The 24,584-nt window shown below is 63.3% G+C and overlaps 1 protein-coding gene across 2 annotated transcripts in view; it reads right to left on the reverse strand.

Annotated features, from left to right (window-relative positions):
- ZC3H3 (zinc finger CCCH-type containing 3) overlaps positions 1-24,584 on the reverse strand; it is an 88,699-nt gene that overhangs the window by 16,965 nt on the left and 47,150 nt on the right. For both annotated transcript variants that reach the window (XM_043601966.1, XM_043601965.1), the window contains exons 5-9: positions 10,509-10,678; positions 5,487-5,529; positions 5,240-5,401; positions 5,093-5,162; positions 2,906-3,037 (exon numbers count right to left, since the gene is read on the reverse strand). In XM_043601966.1, coding sequence (XP_043457901.1) covers positions 2,906-3,037; positions 5,093-5,162; positions 5,240-5,401; positions 5,487-5,529; positions 10,509-10,678 — 577 coding nt within the window. The remainder of the gene's footprint in view (positions 1-2,905; positions 3,038-5,092; positions 5,163-5,239; positions 5,402-5,486; positions 5,530-10,508; positions 10,679-24,584) is intronic.

Here is a 24,584-nt window from a genome sequence, read left to right on the forward strand (position 1 = left end):
TTTCTCCCTCTCTCTCCGTCCCTTCTTCACTCACTCCCTTTCTCAAAATAAATAAACGTTAAAAGAAGTTAAAAAAAAACTTTTTTTTTTTATTAAACCTCCCCCCCCCCCAAAACAAAAACGTAAAAGAAGCCAGGGGCACCTGGGTGGCTCAGTTAAGCATCAGGTCATGATGCCAGGGTCGTGAGATCAAGCCCCGTGCTGGGCTCCATGCTGAGTGTGGAGCCTGCTTGAGATTCCCTGTCCCTCTCTCTCTCCCCTTCTCCCCTGCTCTCTCTCTCTCTCAAAAAACAAACAAACAAACAAAACAAAAAAGGAAGGAAAGAAGCTGGACAAGAGTCTATGTGTTCGCAGATTTCAATATATGAAACGCCCAGGAACACACGAGTTTGCGGAGAAAGGAGGTAGGTTCCTCGTGCCTGGCAGGAGAGGGGCGCGGGTGGGACTGACTACGGACGGCAGAAGGGCTGCTGGGCAACGGACACGTGCGTCCTAAACCTGGATCCTGGCAAGCAGACTTGTGTACTTGCAGCGGGGGAACCAGGTGATGTGTGCACTGGGCCTCAATAAAGCTGGGCTTCAATACATTTTTCTTAACGTTTATTTAGTTTTGAAGGGGGCGGGCGCAGAGACAGAGGGAGACACGGAATGCGACGCAGGCTCCGGGCTCCGAGCCGTCAGCACAGAAAGCTGAGTGGAGACAGGGGTGGTTTCACGGGTGGTTTTGGGGGACAGGACCCCCCCGTGTGGAAGAAAACTAAGTGATGTCCTACCTCACATCACAGCCAAGTCAGCGACACCTGCTCTTGCCCCAGGCCTACTCGGAAGGGGGCAGATGGGGCCTTAATCACCACAGTCCCCCAGACCCTTGAGACCCTCATTAGCCCAATCTTGCCGAACAGGAAACTGAGGCCCTGCAGGATGAAGGGGGAGGGGTGCGGGGAGTGGGGCCAGGGCCTGAGCCCCTGCCCCAGGGCCTCCCTCAGGCCTCCCACACTGTGGCCTCAAAGCTGCACCCAGGAGGAGGATGGAGAGGGTCCCAGTGGCCCCGGGAGGGGGCAGGTCCTGGAACAGGACGGCAGGGGGTGGAAGGACTCTGACCCACACACACCGGACAGATTTCAGCCTAAGAACGGTACCCCAGCAGAGTCAATCGCTGATGACAGCCATGCAAACTCAGCCTGTGACTCTGGAGCCAGAGGACACGAGAGCTTCTGTGAGGCAGGGCACATCAGGAGACAGGAGGGGCCGTGGTGGGAGTGTCCCCAGCAACTCGGCTGATTGCCAGGAGCCCCGCAAGCAGCCCGGGCACCCCACGCAGGCCGGGCCCTGACACACAGGCTGGGCACTGACGCACACGCCGGGCACCCCACGCAGGCCGAGCGCTGACACACAGGCCGGGCACTGATGCACAGGCCGAGCACTGACACACAGGCTGGGCACCCCATGCAGGCCGGGCACTCACACACACACACACACACACACACACACACACACACACACGTTACTCAGAGAGAGGACAAGCAGGGCACCTTGGCTGATGCCAGGTCGAGCGGCCGTGGGGACCCACCACCGGGACCGTGGAGAGACAACCCACTGCGACCCCATGTCGTCTGGCTAGTGCGTCCTGAGCGAAGGCAAGGGGTCAGACCAAGGGCCCGGTGGGCGGGGCGGAGGCTGACCTCTGAGCTGTCCAGAGCGGCGGTGTGGCCCCCGAAAAGGGAAGGGAGCAGAGATTTACTCCCGGCCTAAATTATTCACAAGAAAAGGGAGCGCGCCTCTTTAACAAGCCGTGGCTTTATGAAGCAAGGTTAACAATTTCACTTGATTCAGTGGAATATTATAAACTCTCTGGGGCCCATTTGAGGACTTGTACTTCAGGCACAAGGCGACGACTCAGCACTTTTTATATTATTTAGAGAATAAAATTAACCCTCACCGGCCCAGGCTGCTGCCGCTCCTGCCGCTGGATCTGGCCTGCTCAGCGCTTTCCCCCATATATAATTACAAGCTGCTATCCATCATGTGGCAGCCACGGCACCGACACGCCGAAAGGGACACAGTAAGCACTTCCACTAACGGCAGCGGAACTTAAATATCACTTTGATACTTTCATTTAAATTGGAATATCTTACAGTAATCACGCACAGCCTCCGCGGGGGTCCTGCCACCGCACCCCAGCCCACCCGGCCCTGGTCTGAGCCGCTCCCAGGCCCCGCCCCATGGGGCGGGGCCTCTCCGCCAGGGTTCTGGGCGTCCTTCAAAGTGACCCACCAGCTGCGGGTCAGGTCCCCAGGTTTGCCAAGCCCGGCCCGGCCCGGGCCCTGGCCTTGCGGCAGGAGGGAGAGGACGCGGGGAGGGAAGGGGCACGGGCCCCGCGGTGTGAAACGCACTGACGCGCGCTCCCCTTGCCCAGGCCTGCTGCCCTGCCCACCGGCGGTCCCCAGGAAGTCCCAGCTCCGGTGCCCCCACAGTCCAGACTGCAGGTCTCAGCACTGGCGAGGAGGCTCCCTCTCGGGGCACCAGGGGCTAGAGAGGCCCGTCCTGGGGTTCCCAGCCCAGGGCACTGCTGCCCTGGCAGGCCCGGGCCACAGAGATGAGGAGGGGCCCCTTCTGGAGAGCGGGACGGAGCCGGGGTGCTCAGCTGCCGGGGAGCCCCAGCACAGCAGCCCCTCACCGACAGGTGAGGGCAGCAGCAGTGATGGGCCCGAACACAGGGGGCAAAGCAGGCGCTAGCCCGCGGGTGGCCCTTGCGACCCAGCTCCCTAATCCCTTCACACTGGCCCCTTCTACCCTCGCCACCCTGGGGTTCCACGCGCTCCAAGGAAGGCTCGGAGGAGCGTGGCTGGTCCACCGCTGGGGGCTGGGGGCTGGGGGCTGCCGGCCACCCGCCCGCGCCCCTCACCTTTGCGCCCAGTGGGCAGTAGCCTTTGAGAAAGTCCGTGCAGACCTCCGCCTTCCGGGACACGTAGACGTGGCTGTACGGACAGTTGCTGTTACTGCAGATCCCCTTCAGAAAGTACGAGCACACGGGCATCTGTGGGGGCAAGGGGGCAGGTGGTGAGGACCCGCAGGCCCCTGCAGCGCCCCTGGGCGCACGGGCCCCGTCTGCCCGGTACTACCAGAGCCCCCCCCCCCCCCGTCCAGCCCTCCATCAGGCGCCTGCCCCCCCTTTACAGGTAAGGCAGCGGGTCCCCCCTGAAGGACCGACCGCCTGGGGCTCCGAGGCCAGGCACGAGCCGTGCGGAGACTGTGGCTGGAGAGCCGCACCCCCAAGGGAGAAATGGACACGCGGTGCTGGCCAGCACCTGAGGCCAGGCCAGGTGGGGGCTGCCAGCCCTCAAGGCAGACAGACCCCTGGCTTCCCCAGAAGGCAAGGCCGCCGGGGCAGGGCACAGACGAGAATATGCAGGACGGCTCGGGCCCAGATGTGCTGTCACCTGAGCCTGTCACCTGCTCTGAGACGGCCCCAGTTTCCAGGCAGTGGGGCCGTGGTAGGATAGGCGTCTAAAAGCGCAGGGGCTGGAGGGTCAGGGGGAGGCAGAGCACGGGGGCTCTAGGTAGAGCAGCGGCCGACAGGGCCCGGAAGGTCCAGCAGATTTCCCCACTGCTTGGGCACCTGGCAGCATCTGTGGGCCGGAGGCCTGACTCCACCCAGGGAAGCCTGTGGAGGGACTCTGGGGAGGCAGGCAGGTGCCCCGGAGCAGCCTGGGCTGCGCTGACCACAGGCTGGCGCCGCGGAGGCCTGACAAGGGGCCTGGCTCCAGTGCCCCGGAAACCAGCAGGTGAGCCCAGGGGGACCCGGGGCGGGTATGGAGTGGGCAGCCTGGGCAGACCCCTGTGGCCCAGCACCCCCCGGCCCCTGAGACACAGAGAGGCGGCCCACTTTCTCCCCACAGGGGGAAACCGAAGCCTGAGGGCCAGCAAGGAGGGGTCTCTGATCTTGCCCACCCTGACCTCTGCAGTTGCCAGGGAACTCTTCTCTGGGGCCCCTCCCCGGGCCACCTCCTGGGCCGTCTGGTCGCCCCCTAGGGGGTCTCCCCACCGTCGGCAGGCCTGTTGACCCTCCGGGGGGGTCTCTCTGGGACCTCTCCTCTCCTCTCCTCTCTTCTCCTCTCCTCTCCTGTGGGACCCGCCCCTCACGCACCCCACCGCAGCCCCCGGCCCCCAGTGGGTCTCCACCGGCTGGCACTCTGGGGTCTGGCGCCGGCCTGCCAGGGGCCCCACACAGGAGCCTCGCGGGGTGGGGGGCAGAGGGGAGGCCAGTGAGGGAATGAGGGAGAAAGCAAAGAAACAAAGGGTGATTTAACGTGCAAGAGTTTATTTTTAATTGTCTTTTAACTGCAGCGCACGGGGGAGAAGGGCCGGCCCGTTTGGGGCTGCTGGTGGTGCGGCTGCAGACAATTCCCTTAATGTGGCTTTTGATATAGAGCCCAAATTAGCTCTAATAAAAAGGGATAATAAAGCCAACTCTCACAGCCAACGGAGCCCCTCCTAGCTGTCAGCACGGCCGTTACCGAGAGGAAGCTGCATCCTCGTTTCAATTAACCTTGTTTGCACCCACCACGTCCACACAAATAACAATAACATTAATTCAGGGCGCTCGTGCGGGCGCCCACATCAGACAGCTCGGAATGTGCGCCAGCTTCGGAGCCGGAGCTAATGAACCTGAAACTCGACGTGAATTTCCAAATTGCTCACAACAGAGTTTCGAAGCTCTATTAGGGAGAAAAATGCTGATTCTCTTCAAGTTCCTCAAGGGGAAAAGCTGTTGTAGCGGCAGCAGCCTCGGCCCGACCCCGCCTCCCCTAACCTTGCCGCGGCCCCAGAGCAGGGTGGGGGGCTCTGGGGGTGCTCACCGAGGCTGAGGGGAGGGGCCCGGGACGGAGGGGCCCAGCGGTGCACCTGCCTGTCCTCCTCTGCCCTTCCTTCCGGCACACCCTGCCTCAGCCCGCTGCCGGGCGCCCACCCCGGGGGGCGGCTGGAGGCCGCTGCTCCCGGGCACATGGCAGCGGTGGCCACACAGCCGGCTCCCGAGCCGAGAACCGTGGGGCAGTGCCTGCGGGGGGCGCGGGGGGGGGGGGGGGCTCACCTTCTCCTTGGACACGTGGTGGGAGAAGGGGCACGTCCCGTCTGTCTTCTTGCACGTGCCCCGGAGAAACCTGTGCAAATGAGAGGAACAGGGTCAGAGGGGCTGGCGTGGGCAGGGACCCCTGCGGCGCCCGCCCCAGAGGCTCACCTGGTGCACACGGCCACCTTGTCGGGGTCGTGGATGTAGGGACAGTGCTCGCCGTGGTTGCACCTGCCGAAGCGGTTGTAGTACATGCAGTATTCCTGCTGCTGCTTCCGCCGCCGCTGCCTCGCCTGCCGGACGATGGCCAGGCTGCGCTGCACGGCCCGGCTGTGGACAGGGCGGAGGTGCGTGAGCCCGGGGGACCCCTTCACCCCCATCCCGTGAGCCCCGAGCCCAACCCTGAGGGACGTACCTGGCCAGGGAGCGGCTGCAGCTGCTGGCAGGGTCCAACCGGCCTGTGGGGCAAGAGGCCGGGTCACGTCAGGCCCGCGGGCAGCTGGCTCTCGCGCTCCCCACCAACCTGCTGGGCGCAGCTCCCCCCTGGGCCCCGCTCTCGGCTCAGGCACTGCCGCCCCCCAGGGGAGACTGCCTGCCCTCCTGGGACACTGCCGGACCAACGCCCACCCCGTGCGGGGGGGGGGGGGGGAAGGGGGGCCGTACAGGGACCTGATCTGGCAGCACGGCTCCAGGCGACACTGGCTACTGAGCAGCGGCCTCACCTCAAGTCAGGTGGTCCCAGGAAAGCCTAGGTGCGGGGGCCTCCCTACTACCTTCCTCTGCTGGGGGCAGGGCCTGGGGCTATGAGACCTGAGTGGGGTCCATAAATTCCACCTGGCTTCACAGTAGCCACTAACGATTCTTATGAATTTAAAGGGTTAAATGAAAATATAATAGTAAGTACGTGGCCACAAAGCCTGACGTCCTCACTCCCAGGCTCTACAGGGACGTACGTGCCGACCTGGGCCTACACAGGCCCCGGACAAGCACATCCGGCCCGGAGGCCTTCGTGGGCCACGGCGGGTGCCCACTCCCCCAAACCCTAAGTGCAAAGACCCGTCAAGTCCTCTCTGAGGTCACTGACTGTGGCCCAAAGGGGAGCTGTTCATGAAGTGAACAGTGGTGACGAGAAGGGAGCAGGTGACAGGATGCTCAAAGCCAGGGGACAAGGGGCAGGTGGGCAATGTCTGTCCTGTGCAGGCAGGGGGCAGGAGTGCAGACTGACGTACAGCCCCCTGCTTCCCTTTTGTGGATGAGGTCACTGCCCCCCAGGACCAGGGTGGGCCGGGCAGGGCCCAAGACCGCTCAGATGTTCCTCAAACACACATGTGAACCTTCCCAGACCAGATTCCATTTCCCACAGGCAGCTGCTGAAATGGATCCGGTGGCGAGAGGCAGAAGTGACATCACTCAGAAATTCTAGGGACCCGAGGCAATGACAAAGCATCCAGGCTTAAAAAGGGATGTCCCCAAGCTGCCTGGCTCTGAGCCGCCCCCATCGGAGCTGCATGGGAGGCCTGGGCAGGTGGCCCTCCAGCCACCCAGAGGCCCCTCCCTCGGCCTCCCCAGGACGATCTGTGCCAGGACCCGCTGGGCTCAGTCCCGTCCAGAGTTCCAGACCCGGTCACGCAAGCATTCTGACACTGCATGTGGCCCCCGGGCTGGAACTTCAGGCACCCCCTTCCACATCTAGCCTGCTGCCAAGCCCTAACCACTCAGTGGACACTCCACACAAACACTCCATGTGCCCTCTCAGGGCCACCGTCCCCTGACCAGTGTCTGCCCCTCTCTGAGCCTCGGTCCCCTCAAGCTGAAGCGGGGTGGCTCCAAGGCTGCGTGGTGAGACCCCCACTGAGAAGGAACTGCTTGGCCCAGGGGCCCAGGCCCAGGGGCTGGCCGAGACGGGAACGGGGCCGGTTCCAGAGCGGGGAGTGGGGAGCAGGGCGGAGAGGAGCTGGGCGGCCCGGGGCCACAGCGGAGTCCCGGCTCCCCAGCTGGGGATGCAGGTCCCGGGGTACCGGCTGGAGGCCGGTCCAGGTGGCACGGGGTGCTCGCACACCTGCCCGCCCCAGGGATGACGGAATGCAATCTGATCGCTGCTGGGAGCGCGGCTTCCCGGGCTGCCACCCAGGCTGCCGGTGCCTCTGTGGCGCCATCTGCTCCTGCCAGGGCCCACGGTCAACATGTGTCTGCCTGTCAGGCCTGGTGTCTGAGGGGGCGGGGCGGGGAAGGGACAGGTTTACTCCCCTTTCCGTGGTTTGCTCTTAAAAAGATACCAGTGTGGGGCTCGCAGCGGGAGGCACTGTTCAAACCCCGAGCGGTGCTAAAACATGCACATAAAGCAGCTGCTGGAAAAGAGGCCGCGAGGTGCTGCGGGCGCTGCAGGGTTCGGCTGAAAACCGTCGGCAACCGCGGAGCAGGCGGTGCCCAGCCTTCCGAGAGCTGCGCTGCCCGGGGATCTTCCCAAAATAGACCCGGCGAGCTTGGCATCGCGGCCCCACCCCTGCCAGCCCCCACCGGGCAGCGCCTCACCCTTCACAGGCCAGCGAGCCCAGGCAGGGGCTCTGGGGCCAGAGGGAGCGGCCGGGCAGCACAGCCAGCTTCTGCAGCCCCGCGGCGCCCCGGCTGGCCCGGCCATTCCCAGGAAATCGTGGCCCTCGGCAGAGGGGGCCCCGGGAAGAGGCATCCGGAAGGGAGGCAGGCAGCGGGGTGGGGCCTTGGGTGCGTGGCTCCCAGCCCTCTCTTGTGCCCTCTCAGCACAGGGCGGGGTCAGCAGGTCACAAATGACTGGATAACCTGCCCAGGGGTGTGTGGTGGCCGACGAGCAGCAGGGAGCCTACCCCAGTCTGCCTCCCTCGGGGAGCTGGGGGCCGGCCCCACAGCCTAGGCCCGGGGAGGTGGCTCTGGCAGACACACTTGGGGCCTCTGCTCCACGGCAGGGACCAGCGGGCTCTTGGGTCCGCGACGTACGCCAGGCCTGGTGGAGCACGAGCCGCAGCCCACACCCGGGTGCACCCAGGTCGGGGGCCAAACCACACAAGGAGAGGCCCCCGGGGCTGGGCCCTGCAGGTGGGCAGGCCTGAGAAGCGGGAGGGAAGTCCGTGGTCACTGGGCTCGGGGGGAGGAGGGTGCCCTCCACCTTCCCCGTGGCTCGGGGGACCCCAACCAGGGGCCAACACTGTCCCAGAGAGGCCCAGCAGCTGGGAGCCAGAGTCAGGACGGGGGCGGGCTACCTCCCTGCCGGGGTCAGAGTTCTGCTGACAGAAAAGAAAAGATTTCTTTCTTTGATTATTATTTGTCTAAGCAGGCCACTGGCCAGTGGGAGCTCCTGCAGCTGGGGGCGGCCTACCTTCTCCACAGCAAGCGGTCGGGGGTCCGGGTGGCTGGAGCTGGAGGCGGTGGGGGAGGGGAGGGGGCGGGGGGGGAGGGTGTCCTCGGTGGGTTCTGGCTCTAGCTCTGCCTCACACCCAGGACACGCCACCCAGTGGCCTGCGTTCCAAGTCCCGCCTCTGGCCCCCGCCTGCCCTGAAGTTGGGGGGGGGGGCTCCCGGGACCCTGCCTGCACCCTGAGGCCTGCGTCCTCTCTTTATGGCCCGAGGCCAGGCGGCTGGGACACCCGGTGCGGTGAGGCCGTAGCTCTGTCCCGCTCTGTGTCCCGAGGAGACTGGAATGCTGTGTGGCTGTGCACCTGCAGGGGCGTGGGCTCAGCGAGGCGCCTTCCGCGGTGAGACGACGCAGGACAGCCGTCTGCTCAGGTGTGGTGCGGCCTATGCCGGGAAGGGAGGGGGAGCCCCACAGCCCCTTCTGCTCTCTGCTCTCCCACCCCAAGGCGGCGGGCGGCCCGGGGTCTCCCGGGAGCTCTGGCTCGCCTCCCTTGCTCCCTCCCTCAAGCGGCAGCCACGCGGCACAGACCCGCCTCTTCCTCTCTGCCTCCAGGTGCCCCTCCTCCCACCATGGACTCGAGGGGCCGGGTGGTGGGTGCGGCCCCACCCCCAAAGGCCCAACCAGCCCGCCTGAGGTCAGGGCCCACGTGGAGCGGCCCACACGCAGCCCCAAACCACAACCCACTTCGGGTCCCTGCTGTAGACAGTGTGAATGCCAGGACGGCCAGTGATGATGTCTGGTCGGGCCAGGGAGGAGTCCCTCACACCCGGTGTGAATAAGCAGCCCCCGGCATCACCGGGGCCGACAGGAGGTGAGGGTGCTGAGGAAATGTCAGCAGAACGGGCCTTACCGCTTGGGCCCGACAGAATATCACTCCGCAGAAAGGCTGCCCAGCCGCCCTCTGTGGCTCCGTCCACCCCACACAGCAGCCCGGGAGGGACAGCCCAGAGAAGGACCGGCGGCCACGTGTGGGGCCTCACAGACCATGAGCACGGATGCCATGGGCTGGCTGAGGGGGAGGGGGCTGTCTGCTCACCCACAGTGGCACGCCCTGGGGCCTGAGTCCCCAAAGGAGGCCCAGCCAAGGCTCTGTACCTGCTCCTCCACTGGGCAGCTAGCTGAGGCCAAGGTGGAAAGGCCCTCAGATCACACAGCCCAATCCCTCGAGAAAGGGATGGGGAAACTGAGGCAGAGAGACAGAGCAGAGCCGTGGCCTTCGGGCCCCCCAGTGCCTCTCCTGGGCAGCCCAGTGCACTCGCCGCCCACCCCCTAGTCCCACGTACAGAGGCCCTGGGGACACAGCTGGGCAGGGCTTCCAGGAAGGGCCCCCAAGCTACAGATGGTCCCAACGCCCGCCTCGCCCCTGGTCCAGGCCTCTTTGGGGGGTGGGGGCCGGGAGCAGCTGGGTCTCTGCAGGCCCCACACTGCCTGCAACCTCACCCTTTTTTTCTTGACAGAAAAGGATGGGGGTAAAATTGGACTGAAACCAAAATATTTTCTAGTTAATTTGTATAATAAGCGAATCCAAAGCATTTCCTTCTCCTCGGCCTGTTTCCCCAGGCCGCGGGGGCATGCGTGGTGGCGGCGGCGGCTGCCTCCAGACACAGCGGGAGGCATTGCCAATGAGATTACGGGGCGCCGTGGCCCCAGGTGTTCGCCCGCCAGGACCGTGTTCACCATACCTGGCTCATCTCCTTTGTCCAGGAGCAAAACGTGGAAAATCAGGGCCCGCTCGGCCGAGCGAGAGGCAGTGCACGCGGGGGCTTCCCCAGGGGACGTGGGGGCTGAGAGGCCTCCCCATCCGTGCCCGGGCTGCTCCGGCTGCCCCGTCGGCTCCGACAGGGACGGCTATGGGGGCCCGGCAAGCACTGAAGGGGAAAACGAACTCCCGGCCTGGGCCGTGGCCCATCTGGGAAGCGCTCACGGGGATCGGCTCCCTGGGAGCATGGGGTCACGGGCGAGCCGCAGCAGCCGCCCACGATGGGCGACGCGTGGTGGGGAGTCAGGAGCCAGGCCCAAAGGCTTCCTGGCCCCCACCTCCGAGGAGCCTCACCTGTGCGCGGGAGGGGCCTGGGGGCGCCGGAGGTCTTGGACAGCTTGTTGGCCGACACCTTGTAAAGGACCCCTCCGATGCAGCGGTAGCCTTTGTTCCTCCACCGGGGGGGGCTGGCCTGTGCTTTCCCACCCCCGGCGGTGGGGCGCAGGCGATTCAGCACCAGAGACCTGCAGAGACAGAGAAATGCCCAGTCGGTCCGGCCCCAGCTGCCCGCAGTCCGTCACCCACCGTCCCCAACCCCACTCAGCCAGGCTGAAGGGGCACAGGTAGGGGACGAGTCTCCCCCTCCATCATGTACAGCGCTGCACGTGACTGTCCAGGCCCTGGCCTTCTGACAGCGTCTCTTGAGGAAGGTCCACTGCGGGGGGAAGGCTCCTGAGGTCCACACCAAGACTGGTGGCCGTCACCACTGCCTGGGAACATCTTCCCCCAGACGCTGCTCCAGCCCACGTCAGCCTGGCCTTTGGGACAGCAGGTGCTTTGGGGTCAGCAGGCCCCACGGCCAGTCCTGCCCCGCCCCTCTATCCACTACACGAGAGCCCAGCATCGAGACCCTCACAGACCCCCACGCAGGCAAGCCATGTGGCGGAAAGACGGGAGATGCTGGAAGGGGTGTGGGACAGCCTGCGGGACTCGCTGAGTGGATGACCCGGGCAGGGAAGGCAGACCAGGGCCTGGATGGCCCTGGTGGCCACCTGCCCACTCCTTCCCTCCAAACTCTCCTCCCACAGGGTCCTGGGCCCCGTCCTGCCAGAAACCGGCACCCCCCGGGGAAGCCAAGGGCGGAGTGGATCGGGAGGAGGCCCTGGATGCCCCCACTTAGAGAGACATTCCCCTGTAGACACCACAGCTGCGGTGGGCGGCGGCCGCAGGTCCCTAGGCTGTTCTGGCCCACCCGCTCCCCGCCCCCCCAGGGGTCACACGGGCAGGCTGCCACCCAAATGAGGGGACAAGGGCCTCCCACCCAGGGCGCCCGGCATGGAGACTAGCCAGCTTCATGACTCCAGAAGGGTGTGGGGCCTTTCCCCCTCAGGACACATTTCAGCAGCAATTTGTTTATGCAAATTGACCTTAATTCCATATTAGCTCAGACTCTGCTCATAATGTTATTACCACCGAGCGTCCACACTGCACCCCGCTGGCAAATCTGGGGCTGTGAGTGCTGGTGCCTGCCAGCAGCAGGAGGGCAGGGCGTGAGGAGGGTGGGCCTGGCCGTGGGCACCACCACCACCACCGGCAGCAGGGACCTGGTGAGCAGGCCCAGGGCAGCGCCATGGCACCTTCCCTTCGGGTTCTCCAACGTCCTCACGTCCTCACCCCACGGCCCTGCAGCTCCCTTTCCGGGCGGGGCAGGGCGGGGCGGGGCTTCCCCGAGGCACCCAGGCTGGTGGAGGGGTGGTGGCATCGCGGCTGGGGGGTTGACGCCACCCTCACCACATGGCCCCCTGGGCCTTGGTCTCTTTGCAACTCGGGGGTGATTCTCGCCAGCCAAAGCCTCTGAGGACACGTTAGACAGATCCTGTGCGCAAGCGAGCCGAGCTCAGGAGACCCACAGCTTCAGTGTGAGGCCAGGCCAGGCAGCGAGGGCCGAGGACACCGCAGCCCGACGGCACTTAACCCAGTTTCCCTTAATTAAAACTCAAGTTCACAGACACCAATCTTGGGAAAAAGTCCCGCCAAGGGACCGCGGCCGGCCTGGCTCATGCCATGCGTGCCCTACAGGCCCCAGCTGTCCCTGCACAGGGTACATCTTGGCAGAAAGAGGGCAGGGTGGGGGGGTGTCCTCTGGGGGGAGAAGACAGACCTCCAGGCTTTCCTCAGACCCTGGGGCCCCAGCTCTACCCACCCTGGTCTCGGGGTATCGATGTGTCCAGTGAGTACCTGCCTGTCCCCTTGGCCGGCTCAGAGGCCAGGCCGAGGTATGAGGAGGGTGGGGCCGGGCAGGTCCATCCCGTGTGCCCGCACCTGCCGCAGAACGCTGTGAGCTCAGAGGTGGCTCCGGACCCTCCGCGGGCGCCGGGGTCATTGTGCACAGGGCACAGCTTGGCCTGAGTCCTAACCCCACGACTGAGAGCTGAGCCCAGGGCGAGTGGCCACCACAGCTGGCTCAGCCACAGGCCAACGGGCCGCCAACAGCCCTGGCCCCCACCCCCACGACGTCCAGAACCCTCAGCGGTGTCACCACTGGGAGGGGCAGCTGGGAAGCCTCCACTCTGCAGCCCCGGGGCTCGAGTGCGCCGGCAGTAAGCCCAGCCCGCGCACACAGCACACTCAGCCCTCAGGGCCAGACCCCAGACGGCCCAGCAGGCCGCGCAGCGAGATGGCACAGCTGTCGCTTACCAGAATAAGGGCACCACTCTCAGCTGCCTCTTGCCTCGGGGCACAGACCCTCCTCTCCTGGGCCTCCACCATACCTGCACCCCATCCACACCACAGGACGCCACAAATCATGAGGGACAGGTGGGCAGACAGACACGTGCCCCACCCCCTTCCCTGGGCCCGGCACCTCAGGATCCACCCCCCTCCCCGGATGCCCCAGAAACCCAGCCCTTCGAGGGGTGAGGGAGCTCACCCCCAGGCACGTGCCCCTGGCTGAGGGACACCCCACCACTCCTTGGGGCAGTCACACAGGTGAAGCCGCAGACAGGGACCAGGCCCAGGCAGGGACCTGTGGAGGGAGAGGCTTGGCAGGCTCTCAGTTTAGAAGGAGCTAGAAGCTTCAGGACAGACTGCGTTCCGGCCCCGAGGGTGGTCCCATCCAGGCCCATCCCACAGCTCTGTACACAGAAGAGCCTCAGTCTGGAGGTTAACGGCTCCCCCTGAGAGTGGGACCCGGGGACACGCTCCTGGCTAGGAGGAGCCTAGCCTGCTAGCTAGCCTCCTAGCTAGCTAGTGCTAGCTCCGGCTAGGCACTGGACACACCCGACGCCCTGCTTGGGAGAAGTGCCCTCCGTGGTTTTTCTTGGCTACAAGGCATACCTCACACATCGCTGATTATTCCCACACTTATTCTTATGGAGGACCAAGACTGAGAGATCGGTCTCCTCTCCCCCCAAAAAACTACACCCCTGGGTCTGAATGGCAATTATGGGACGACCACGGGCCACCTGGCAGGGCTGCAGGCCTAGCAGCTCGGTTCTCACGCCCTGGCTCAGAGTGGATGGTCTACGCACAGGTGGGCGCACGGCCCAGGCTGCGGGGCTGCCCCCACAAACAGCCCCGGGGCCCACCGTCTCCAGGGGCCCACGCAGGAGCCCCATGGCGCCACAGGACTGTTTGGAGGAGGTGGACGCAGCCACAGAACTCGGGGAGGGCTGGCCTGGGCTGGGGAAGGCCCACCTGCCCGCACACAGCCCAGCCTGCAGCTGCACGGGACCCCCCCCCTCACCCCGGCTGGTTCCACTCGCTGACTTGGGACCTGTGGCCAGGCAGGCGCCGGGCGGGCAGGGGCTGCCTTGTAGCTGTTCAGTGCCTGGGTGTCACGGCACTCCAGTAAATTGTTACCCTAATGGAGAGGACAGCCTTTGGAAACCAACTGTATTGAGAAGAGGGGATAAAATTAATGAGATAATAGCCGGGCCAAGGACCCGGAGAACGCGCCTGCCCTCGCGGCACGGGCCCTGTAATTCCTTTTCTACAACAGGAGCCTCAGATCTAAAGGCTTCTCCCATCCGTCCGGCAGGCCCACGCCGCCAGGAAATTTCATTAACGCTGGAAAATAGGAAAGGTATTAAGCGTGGATAATGAAGGCCAGGGAGGGAACCGTGCCTTAAGATAGTCCTCTTTCTCGCCTTTGTAATGGGAGGCATGAACTTTCCCTTCAAATCCATTTCTAATCCATTTGAAATACTACAGCAAATTATCTTTCCTTCAGCCCGAAAGCGGCCAGCCAATTTACTCCGAATAGAAGTGACAATGCCCCAGGATTTATCACCATAACCTTGACTACACCAGGGTGAGGGCTGGGCCCCGTCGCCCCCCCCCCCCGGGGGGCACGAGGAACGGGTGGGGGGAGATAACATTTTAAATGAAAAGCAGTGGTAATGGGGAGACAGACACACACACCACAGAAGTAGGTTTAAAAAGAAAAGCTGTCCACGTGTCTGCTGCCTGGGGAGCAGCTGGCAAGTTCCAGCCTGAGGCCACGGAGGCCACCCCCCGGGGGCGCCCGAGAGGAGGGACGGCAGGGTCTGGCCTAGACAGAGGGCCGCTCTCCCGAGAAGCCAGGGAGGACGGTGCTCGCCCATCTCCTGACCCTGGACGCCACACCCCCCACCCTCTGGGCATCTCCTGTGGACACTGCCTACAACGGGTCCACGCAGCCCCCAACACCGTATGCGGGCGCCCCTGCCCGCTGGGTCTGCGGAGACGGGCCCACTCATGGTGTCTTCCAGCGAGCGCGTGCACGTGAGGGGCGGACAGGCACACAGGCTCCCAAACACGTGAGCACAAGGACCCTGCCCGCCCTCCTGAGGCCCTGGCGCACCCGGCTCCCCCGCCCCCAGACCCGGGGCTGAGGACACAGCCGGTGAGGCCAGGGAGGCCAGGGGCAGGCTCAGGTGCAAGTGGATGAGGGGCAGGGGTGGGGTGGTCCCAACCTCCAAGAAGCCCGGGACAGCGCACGTCCCAAACTTAGGAGCCTCCCCACCAGGCCCAAAGGCACCTTTCAACAAATACCATCTCAGGCTGCCCCGCACGGCCACCTTGCAGCTGAGGGGACCCCAGCCCCCACTCAGGCTCCCGGCAGTCCTCAGGTTTCCCCAAGGAAACCACACATCACAGCCCACGTGGGCCCACCAGACTGGGGGACAGGGCCAGGCCAACGGGCCACACAAAGGCGGGGCACAGATCCGTGTGCAGGACCGGAGGTCGCGCACCTGGATGGAAAGTCACTGGCGGGAACCGGTGGCCACCTGCCCGCAGTGAACGCTGTCAGGCCCGCGGAGGCATTTTTGCCGGTGGGTTCTTCCCGCCTCCCTCAGCGAGGACTCCTGGAGTCGGGATGGCCCCACAGACTGCCCCCCACCTTCCACACAGACCCCTCCCCTCCCTGGGGACCCTCACCCAGACAGTGACCGCAGTCACCGAGGGACCCGCCTCACCTGAGCTGGCCCGCTCTCTCACCCCCCAGATGCAGGCCAGGTCCCCACCCTGACTCAGAGCTCCCTGTTGGGGTCCCTGCACCCCCCTGTCCCGCCAGCTGGTTTGAAAACAGCATGTTTGACCAAGTCCTGCCCCCACTCCCCTGACCCGCTGCAGCGGCCCCCGCTCTCCTCATGGGGAGCTCCGTCAGGAGACCCTGCCAGCTGGGCTCGCAGACCCCCCCCCCCCCACCAGCCAGGACTCCAGACACACCGGACACTTCTGCTTCCTGGAAGGCACCGTGGCCCCTCCTTGCATGGGCCTCTAGGCCTGTTCTCTGGACCATCCCTGAGACCAAGCTCAGAGGTCAGGACCTCAGGGAGCCTGTCCGATCCCCCACGGCCTGCTGTCACGGGCCGCCAGCCCCATACAGTGCTCTATCACAGCTTGGCGCACCGGGCCCTGCTCACCACGGTGCCCCTGACCTGGGCACAGGTACACCAGGAGGGAGGGGCTGGGTGCCGCCTGGGGTCCCCCGTACCGTGGCCCTCTTGGGGTCGGTTCAGGTAAGAGTCGGGCAGGGAGAACGGGCAGCAGGGGCTCCCCGAGAACAAAGGGGCCCGAACGCACAGGCGGTGCTGCTGGGGGCGGGGGCGGGAGCACACGGGAGCGCGGACCTTTGGAAAGACCATCGGGGGTGAGCACAGCGGGTGGGTGCAGTGCAGGAGGCTGTGGCCACTGTCCGGGGCCGGCTGGGCAGAGCTGGGGGAGGCAGAGGGCCGAGGTGACCACACACAGGAGCGTGGGCGCGGGTGCCAGCAGAGGGGCTCCGCCAGGCTCCTGGCCGGAACTCAACCTCCGACCCCCGTTGGCTGGGGCAGGGTCAGTGCGTGGCCGAGGACCCGGAGGCCTCTCTAGGTCAGGCCTTCCAAGCCAGTGGTGACCAAGCAGGAGGCGGGCAGGCGGGCTGGGGAGCAGAGAAAACAACCGGGGAAGCATTTTTCAGGAAATGGAGCACGGTTCTGCGAAGCTTCGAGGCGAGCAGGGAGTGCGCCGTCAGCAGAAGCAGTGCCCGGGGGAGGCGGCTCTGCACAGCGAATCCCAAGTAGGTCAGGCTCAGCCGCCACCGTGACAGGCTGCAAAGTGCTTAAGTGGGCTTTCCACGGAAACGCTGACGGGCGCCACCTCAGCTCGGCTCGGGGGGCTTGAGGGCGCCCACACGGGCCTGCAAGGGGCCTGCCCCCCGCCTGGCCGCGGCCCACTCTGCCCCCAGAGCAGCACCTGGCGCCCCGCTCACACGTGTGCCCGGCCCGGAGCCAGGGCAGTGGGCGGGGGGGGGGGGGGGTGCGCCGCCAGTGCTGGGCGGTCTATGGGGAGACTTCTGAGGGGGAGGGGGACAGTGTCTCAGGTGAGGGGCCCAGGCAGGACCGGCAGGGTGGGAGGTGAGAGGCTGGGCCGAAGTGCAGGCCAGAGGCAGGAGTCTCAGAAACAGGGCTCAGTGCCAGGGACGTGGCAGATGGCACAGGCCTCATGACCACCGTGGCAACCTTGGTCTCCTAAGATCCTCCTCCAGCCACACAACGGGCCCCCCCAGGGCGATGTGGCCCACGGCCAGCTCCAGGGACCCCCAATCCCGGTGAGTCAGGGCTGGGGCTCCGTGCCTAGGCGGGGGCTCTGCACGCTGACCTCGTAACATGTCCTCGGGCCACCGTGGGGCGGAGGCAGGCCGATGGCTTGGCCTTCCGGGACACATCCCACAGCAGACAAGGGGCCAGGGGCCTGGGTGGGAGCTGGGGGGGGGGGGGGCGGCGCTATGTGACCTGGGGCGGGGGAGCGGCAGCCTTGTCCAGTGGGGAGGGGCCGGTCCGGGGTGGAGGCTGAGGCCTGGGTGGAATCGGGGAGGGTGGGTGGGGGTACGGGCAGGGGGCTAACCTGAGGGCTTCATCACTGAGGTGCTGCTCTGAGGAACCCCCTGTCCGTGTCTCCCCAGTAACGGATGGCAGTGATTCAGGGCGCCCCTGGCCAGCGGCGTGCCGGTGGGCAGTGCTAATTGTGCTGCCTCCGTTACAAATGCCGCGGCTCCATTACGAGGGGCCGGGACTGTTTTATGCGCTCACATCTATTCAATTGGTATTTCGATCAATGGATGCATTACAAGCTTTCCCTTTAAGAGCCTAATAAACAACAAGATGGAAAGTAAAATTCTCCATAAAATGACACTTTTAAAAATCCATTTCAGCTGAAGCTATTGGCGTTTTGTACGTTAGCTACAAAAACCAGGCATTGGGCCTCAGTGGCCCTATTCTGGAGCAGAGTCCAGCTCCAGGGGCAGAGGGCGGGCACCCAGGCTAGGGACGGGGGCAGGGCCCTGGACCCGCGAGGTCGTCGGCCCAGGCCTGCCTTGGCCCGTGACAGCGGGTGAGGGGCAGGGCCGGCCCTTTCTCTGTTCCCTTGTCTACCCCCCGCACCTCTCTCTCCACCTGCCCCTTGACCGTCTCTCTCTTGTCCCCCTGCCCCCCGCCCTGTTTGCTGGGCATGTGCAGTTCAGGCTGACCATTCCCCCAGCCCCCAGAACTGCATCGGGCAGACACTCGACGCTAGGGGCAGGCCAATGGAGGGCGACTCGGGCAGCAGAACACCCACCGTACCTCCTGCCCAGGACTCTCTGCGAAGACTTCGGGAGGTCAAGACCCCCCCTGGCTCACTGGCTCCTTGGCTGACAGCTCCTAAGGGAACCCGGCCTGAGCCACCTGGCCCGTCTTGTCCACCACCCTCCTGACCGCAGTGCAGGACTGAGGACACCCACAGGGACAGTCACATCCAGGCTGAACCCCTACCTGTGCTCCACATACCCCCTGCAAGCTCCACCCCCAAGCTTGTGCCCCTCGCCTCCAGCACCTTCCACCTGGAACAGCACTCCCTCCTCACCCCTGGTCTCACACATGAGCCACCCCCGCCCCTCGCGGGTGGCCCCCTAGGGCATTCACGCTTGCATGTGTCGTGAAGGGGCCCTAGCATCTGGACACAGCTGGGCTGAGGGATGCCAGGGGGCAGCCCACGCCAGAGGCACGTGACAAAGTGAAAACATAGCGAGACCCACACAGAATGCCAGGAGCCCTGACCGTCGTGGAGCCCTCGTGTCCACCTGAGGGGACTCATGGACTGAGGGGGTGGAAGAGCCAGGTGCCTTCCTCCCCCCCCCTCCCCAACCAGAGGGGATCACGGAGCAAGTGCAGCCTGGCTCCCCTGGAAAGGGGCCGGTGTCTTCAGCGGGCCACGCAGACACCACACAAACACCAGGAAAAGGCTCACAAGCTCAACAGCCAACGCTTGAGAGCCAGAAGGCGAACAGGGAGTTGCCTTTGGGGGGACTGCGGGAGAGGCACAGCCTTCCAAGATCCCCGCAAGAGCAGGCTGAAGCATACGAAAGAAAGTGACACACTTAAACATGGGGGCAACCCCAGCAGGTGTGCCCAGCGGTGGTGCAGAAGCCCTAGAACATCGCGCCCATAACACTTCGAACAGGTGGGATGAGCAAGCAGCCCAGCGGCCCCGGGGTTCCCGTCGGTGGGCGGGGTTCCTGCGCGGTGGGTGGGCTAGGAGAATGAAATGCAGGCACCCTGCCGGCAGTGGGCAGCCCTTTTCGGATCCCCTCTACCCCTCTCTCTCTTGCCTCTCCCACGTGTGTGCTCACTCTGTCTCTCGCAAAAATAAATGAGCAAAAAATTTCAAAAACAAGAAGTTTATTTATTTTGGGTGGGGAGGAAGAGAGAATGAGGGGGAGAGAGAAAGAAATCTCAAGCAGGGTCCACACTGTGAGAGAAGAGCCCGATGTGGGGCTGGAACTCACGAACCGCGAGATCATGACCTGAGCCGAAGTCGGACGCTTGAGCAACTGAGCCACCCAGGCACCCCAATAAATAAATAAACCTAAAAACAAATTAAATGCAACTCTGCTACTTTGGAGGCTGATTGGCTGGGGAAGGCTGAGAAACTGAGCTTAGGTTTCTCAAGTTCATCTGGAGGAACAAACATTTAGGAGTGATGAAGGCAAGGAAGGTTAGTCATAAGAACGCGCAGTCCAGAGACGGCACGGTCTCTGGTCCCCTGGACTCTGGCACAGCCGAGGGCTCATTTCAATAAATATGTCTCTGTGGGGACACAAAGGAACCGTGACCCCTACCTTAGATCACAAGTAGAAGTTACTTCAAGAAGAATCACAGGTAAACTAGTCACACTTCTAGAAGAAAACATGGTGTTCGGGTAGGCAAATATTTCTTACACTGGACACAAGACCACTGCTCATAAAAGAAAAAGACTGATAGATCAGACACGGTTAAAACACAAGCCCCAGACCATGAAAGATCTGAGAAACGATCCATAATATGTAAAGAACTCCAGCAGATCAATAAAAAGGGGCACAAAGGGCTCCAAGGGACACTTTTTTTTTTAATTTTTTTTTTCAACGTTTTTATTTATTTTTGGGACAGAGAGATACAGAGCATGAACGGGCGAGGGGCAGAGAGAGAGGGAGACACAGAATCGGAAACAGGCTCCAGGCTCTGAGCCATCAGCCCAGAGCCCGATGCGGGGCTCGAACTCACAGACCGCGAGATCGTGACCTGAGCCGAAGTCGGACGCTTAACCGACTGCGCCACCCAGGCGCCCCAAGGGACACTTCACAAAGGGGCACAACAGCGGACATTAAGGTGGGACAGATGCTCGACGTTGTAAGTCACCGGGACACACGAATTCAGACTTCCGTGAGAGACCAGCACGGTCCACCAGCGTGGCCACAAAGGGGAGGACAGGGCCCAGGAGGTGCTGGTGAGGCTGGGGGGGCTCTTGTGCCGACCGGGACAGCCCCTGCGGGGCAGCGGCCTTACTACGACCGCACAGCACCCCCACCCTCTGAGGCAGCAAGTCCAAGGGAACGAGGGTTCCGAGCTATTCGGCGACACGCCCAGCAAGGCTAGAACGACCCACTGAAAGCACAGTGACCGCACCGTGGTGCGTCCACACGCCTGGACGGAGAACAAGCTACTGCTACCCACGGGGACGCGTCTGGGCCCGGGAACGACGGGGTCTCAAGCCACAGACGGGGCGACGTACACAACAGAAATCGATTTCTCTCAGTTCTTTTCTTACGGTCCGAGATCAAGGAGCCAGCATGGTTGGCTGCTGACAGGCCACCTTGTCCCCAAGTCCTCTGTAAGTCTGCAGGGAGAGCCCCGGTGGCTCTTCCTCTCCTGAGAAGGACGCCAATCCTGTCAAATGAGAGTCCCGCCCCATTGACTTCATTTAACCTCAATGACCTCTGTAAGGCCCCAGCTCCACACACAGCCACACCTGGGGTCACTCAGGCCATAACGAACATGAGCAAATGCGGCCGGACACCAAGCAGCACGTACTGTGTGACTCCGTTCCCCCGGGGCTCGAGAACTCGGAGGCAGGGCTAGCGTGGCCTGACAATGGCCGAGGGGGCGGGGGGGGGGGGGTACCGTGTGGGCCGGGGTGGGAGACCTGACCTGAGTGGTGGGTACACAGGACAGAAGTCCACAGAACTGACCACCGAACAAACAAACCACGAACGTTTCGCAAGGGAAAATTAAAGAGAGAGATCAATGCAGAAAGCCAAGTTTAGGAACAAGCATTTCCACACAATAAAGGCGTCATTTTTAAATAACAGAAAAGTCTGATATTTAATGGTCCTGAGACAACCAGATAGCCATTAAACACAATTAAATTTGAACCTTAATCTTACAGCATATTCCCAAATAAATTCCAGGTAGGTTAAAGCTTTAAGTGTAAAATCTGAAACCCTAGCACTGGAAGAAAATATAACTGAACTTGTATAATCTTAGGTGGGGAAGCCTGTTCTACACAAATCAACAGGCTAAGTCTTAAGAGACTGGCAGATTTGAGTACACGGAAAAGCAAAAAGATCTGTTAAAAATCCTCATGAACAAAACTGGAAGGCAGAATTCAAACTGAGAAACGACGGACCGTCTATAAAACAGGGGTGACAGCCTGAGCACTCAAAGAGTCTTGCAAACCTGTTAGAAACAGGCCAGAGGCAAATGAACGTAAACATCTGAAATGTTGAACTTGACAAAGAATACAAATAAAACTGAAATTAACATCGGACAGCTTTCTCCTCCGGTACAGTCGAAAAGCCTCTGGCAGCGGGTGGGCGCTCCGGCAGAGACGGGTGGGAGAAGGCCCGTGGGGGCGCTGCAGGCCCCCCCCAACCAGCCTAAGCCTGGCGGGCAGAAGAACAAGGACAGCAGGAAGCGCAGCTGCCAGGCCTGAAGGGTGCCCAGCTGGTGATCCAGGTGTGTCCACCTAGCCAGCAAGACAAATGTCCACTCCTCCAAGGAGCCTTCCAGTCTGCAGACCAGAGGGCAAAGGCCACGTGTCGCAGGGAGGACGTGGAAGCAGCGGGGGTCGTGAGTCAGGTGGGAGCGGAGTCTGGCACCAGCCCCCGTCGCGCCCACTCCCTGTTCTAGCACTGTGTGCATGACAGGCGCTAGCACCTGGCGGTACAGCCTTAGAGGACGTTCCAGGTGCAAAGCACTTGGCCAGGCCCGAACCGAAGTAGGAGCTGGGGACGGGGAGGGGGAGGGGTGTGCGTGTGTGCAACGTGCGGAATGCTTCAGAGCACCCGCGGGGGGGCGGGGGGCAAAGGGGGCGCTAAGCCTTCGGGCCGGCCCCGCCCACCGCAGTCGGGGTGGGGAGGGGGAGGCGGGGGGCGGGGCCGGCGGGGCGGGGCGGGGCGAGACCCACCGGCTCTCGGCCTGCCCCGCCCCCAGAAGAGAGAGGCCCGCCTAGGGGACAGAGCTGGGGCCATAATTTATGCTCCCCCGCCTATGCTTTATGGCTTTCTTAATTCGGCTCCTGCTACTATTAATGTAGTTAATGCTGAGATTATATCTATTTTCTGGCGTCAGGCGGTGATTTATTCAAGCCATTTTTCCGGTGGAGGCTCCCACGCTGTTAAATCAAGTGCCTTGCCAATTAAGTGCTGACTTGGGAAGTGGACGCAATCTTAACAGACATCTAACCGCAAATTAAACCGGGGCTCCTTACTCTGGGGAGTGGGCGGGGCAGCCAGGGAAACCTTGCTGACTTCGAGGAAAGTCAGAGGAAAATAAAACCACCCTGAACCTGCCCGCTGGCTCTCAGATAGGGGCACCAGAGGTGCGGGCCCTGAGCCAGGCTCAGCACAAGCTGGGGTCAGGGCTCCCCCTGGCCATGGTGGTCACCCTGCTGGGGGGGTGGGGTGGGGTAGCTGGAGAAAGGGCCCACAGGGGTCACTGCGCCTGTCCCAGCACAAGGAGGTCTCTGCAGCTGCGGCCCCCATCCACCCAAACAGAACACCTCTCAGACATCCCTAGGACCCCTGAGCCGTTCCCAGTTCCCAGTCTGCACGTGTGGTGGCAGAGAGACCCTCGGACAGCCTTAAGAGGGTGCCAGGTGGCAGTGGAGGAGGGGATGGGCGATGGATGGGCTGTATCCTGCCTCAGCAACGCAGACCCTGGTCCTAGCCCAGAAGGGCGAGGGAAGGCCCCCGAAGGAAGGGCAGCAGAGGAGGGGCTCACGGAGTCCCATGCCTAAGGACAATGCCTCATGCCACTGGTGGGGGTGGGGGAGGGAAGTGGGGAAGGTAGGTGGGGAGCAGGGAGGCAGAGGTGAGGCTAACTGCCAGAGCCCTGGCACGGGTAAGACACCTGGCCCTGTCCTGCACCCCACAGGAGCCTCCCTCCCCCCAGAGAACCTGTGGGTGCCACAGTGCGGCCCTGGGATGCGGTGGCAGCCGGGCCGCCTAGGCCAGCACGTGCTTATAGGAGCTCTTTGGCCGTGGTCCTCAGTGGCTGTGAGCCCCGACACCTCGGCTGACACAGGAACCCACTCTCCTGTGCCCCCCAGCCCCTGGAGCAGTGTCTCCCTCGCCGTCTCCGCAGGCCCTGGCCCAGCCCCGAGAGGGGAGCCATATTTTGGGGTAAGAGCAGGCTGAAGAGTTGATATACGCAAAGAGTTGAATATGATATTGATTATGCGAGTGACGCTTTACTACCGCCTCTAAAACCAGGATGAAAGTGATATTTAAAACGGTGTTGGACTGTGTAAGGCACCCAGGTACCACTGGATGACAAGGGCGTTTTATTTCTTCCTGTCAGAGGCAGTATTTTCAGCTTCCTCTGCTCCTCATCTGCAGGGACATCAGGGTCACCAGTGCTGTCACACGAGGGCCCGCGGTGCTGGCAAGGCGTGGCCGAGGGGCCCAGGCACAACCTGAGGACAATCTTCCCCAGGTTCCATGGGGAGATACCTGCCAGGACCTTCTTAGGCTCCCCTCCCAACGGTCCTGCTGTTTTCAGAATGAAGCTTCCCTGCGGCAGACCAAGGGACGGTCTCGTGTTGTCATGAAACACACCTGGCCGATGCGGTTACTGCTGGTCCACGGGAGGCCACAGCATGGCTTGTGGGCTAGCCATGGCGGCAGCAGCTCTTAGAGGGTCCTGTCCTCCTCAGGGTCTGCTCCCAAGGGGGCGAGGCGCCTGCGGCCCAGCCCCTTTCCTACCGTTTCCCCCAGAGCTGCTGGCAGGACTCGGCCACTCAAGCCAGTCTCCAGAGAGGAAAGCAGCCACGTGCGTGTCGCACAGATCCAGACACAGTGCGTGCGCTACAGCAGGCAACACGGGCTGACCCCGGCGAGGGGGAGTGAGCCTGCCAACAGGGCCACCCGGGGGCAGATGGCCCAGGGCCCATGCACGTCGGGGGTGGGAGACAGCTGGGGAGAGTGCGGACCCATCAGGGCTGGCACAGCGATGGGGAGGCAGGAGGGCCACCAGAGGGGCTGGAACCCACCTCACAGCCACGGCCAAGCCCCGTGCGCACGCAGGCCCGAAATCCCCGCACACCTACTCGTCCTGGCTTCCCTCCTTCACTGCGAAGCCCACCTTCCCTGTTTCTGGAACCCACGGCATG

Source organism: Prionailurus bengalensis, chromosome F2 (assembly GCF_016509475.1).
Source record: "Prionailurus bengalensis isolate Pbe53 chromosome F2, Fcat_Pben_1.1_paternal_pri, whole genome shotgun sequence".
In the NCBI taxonomy this organism is placed as follows: domain Eukaryota; kingdom Metazoa; phylum Chordata; class Mammalia; order Carnivora; family Felidae; genus Prionailurus; species Prionailurus bengalensis.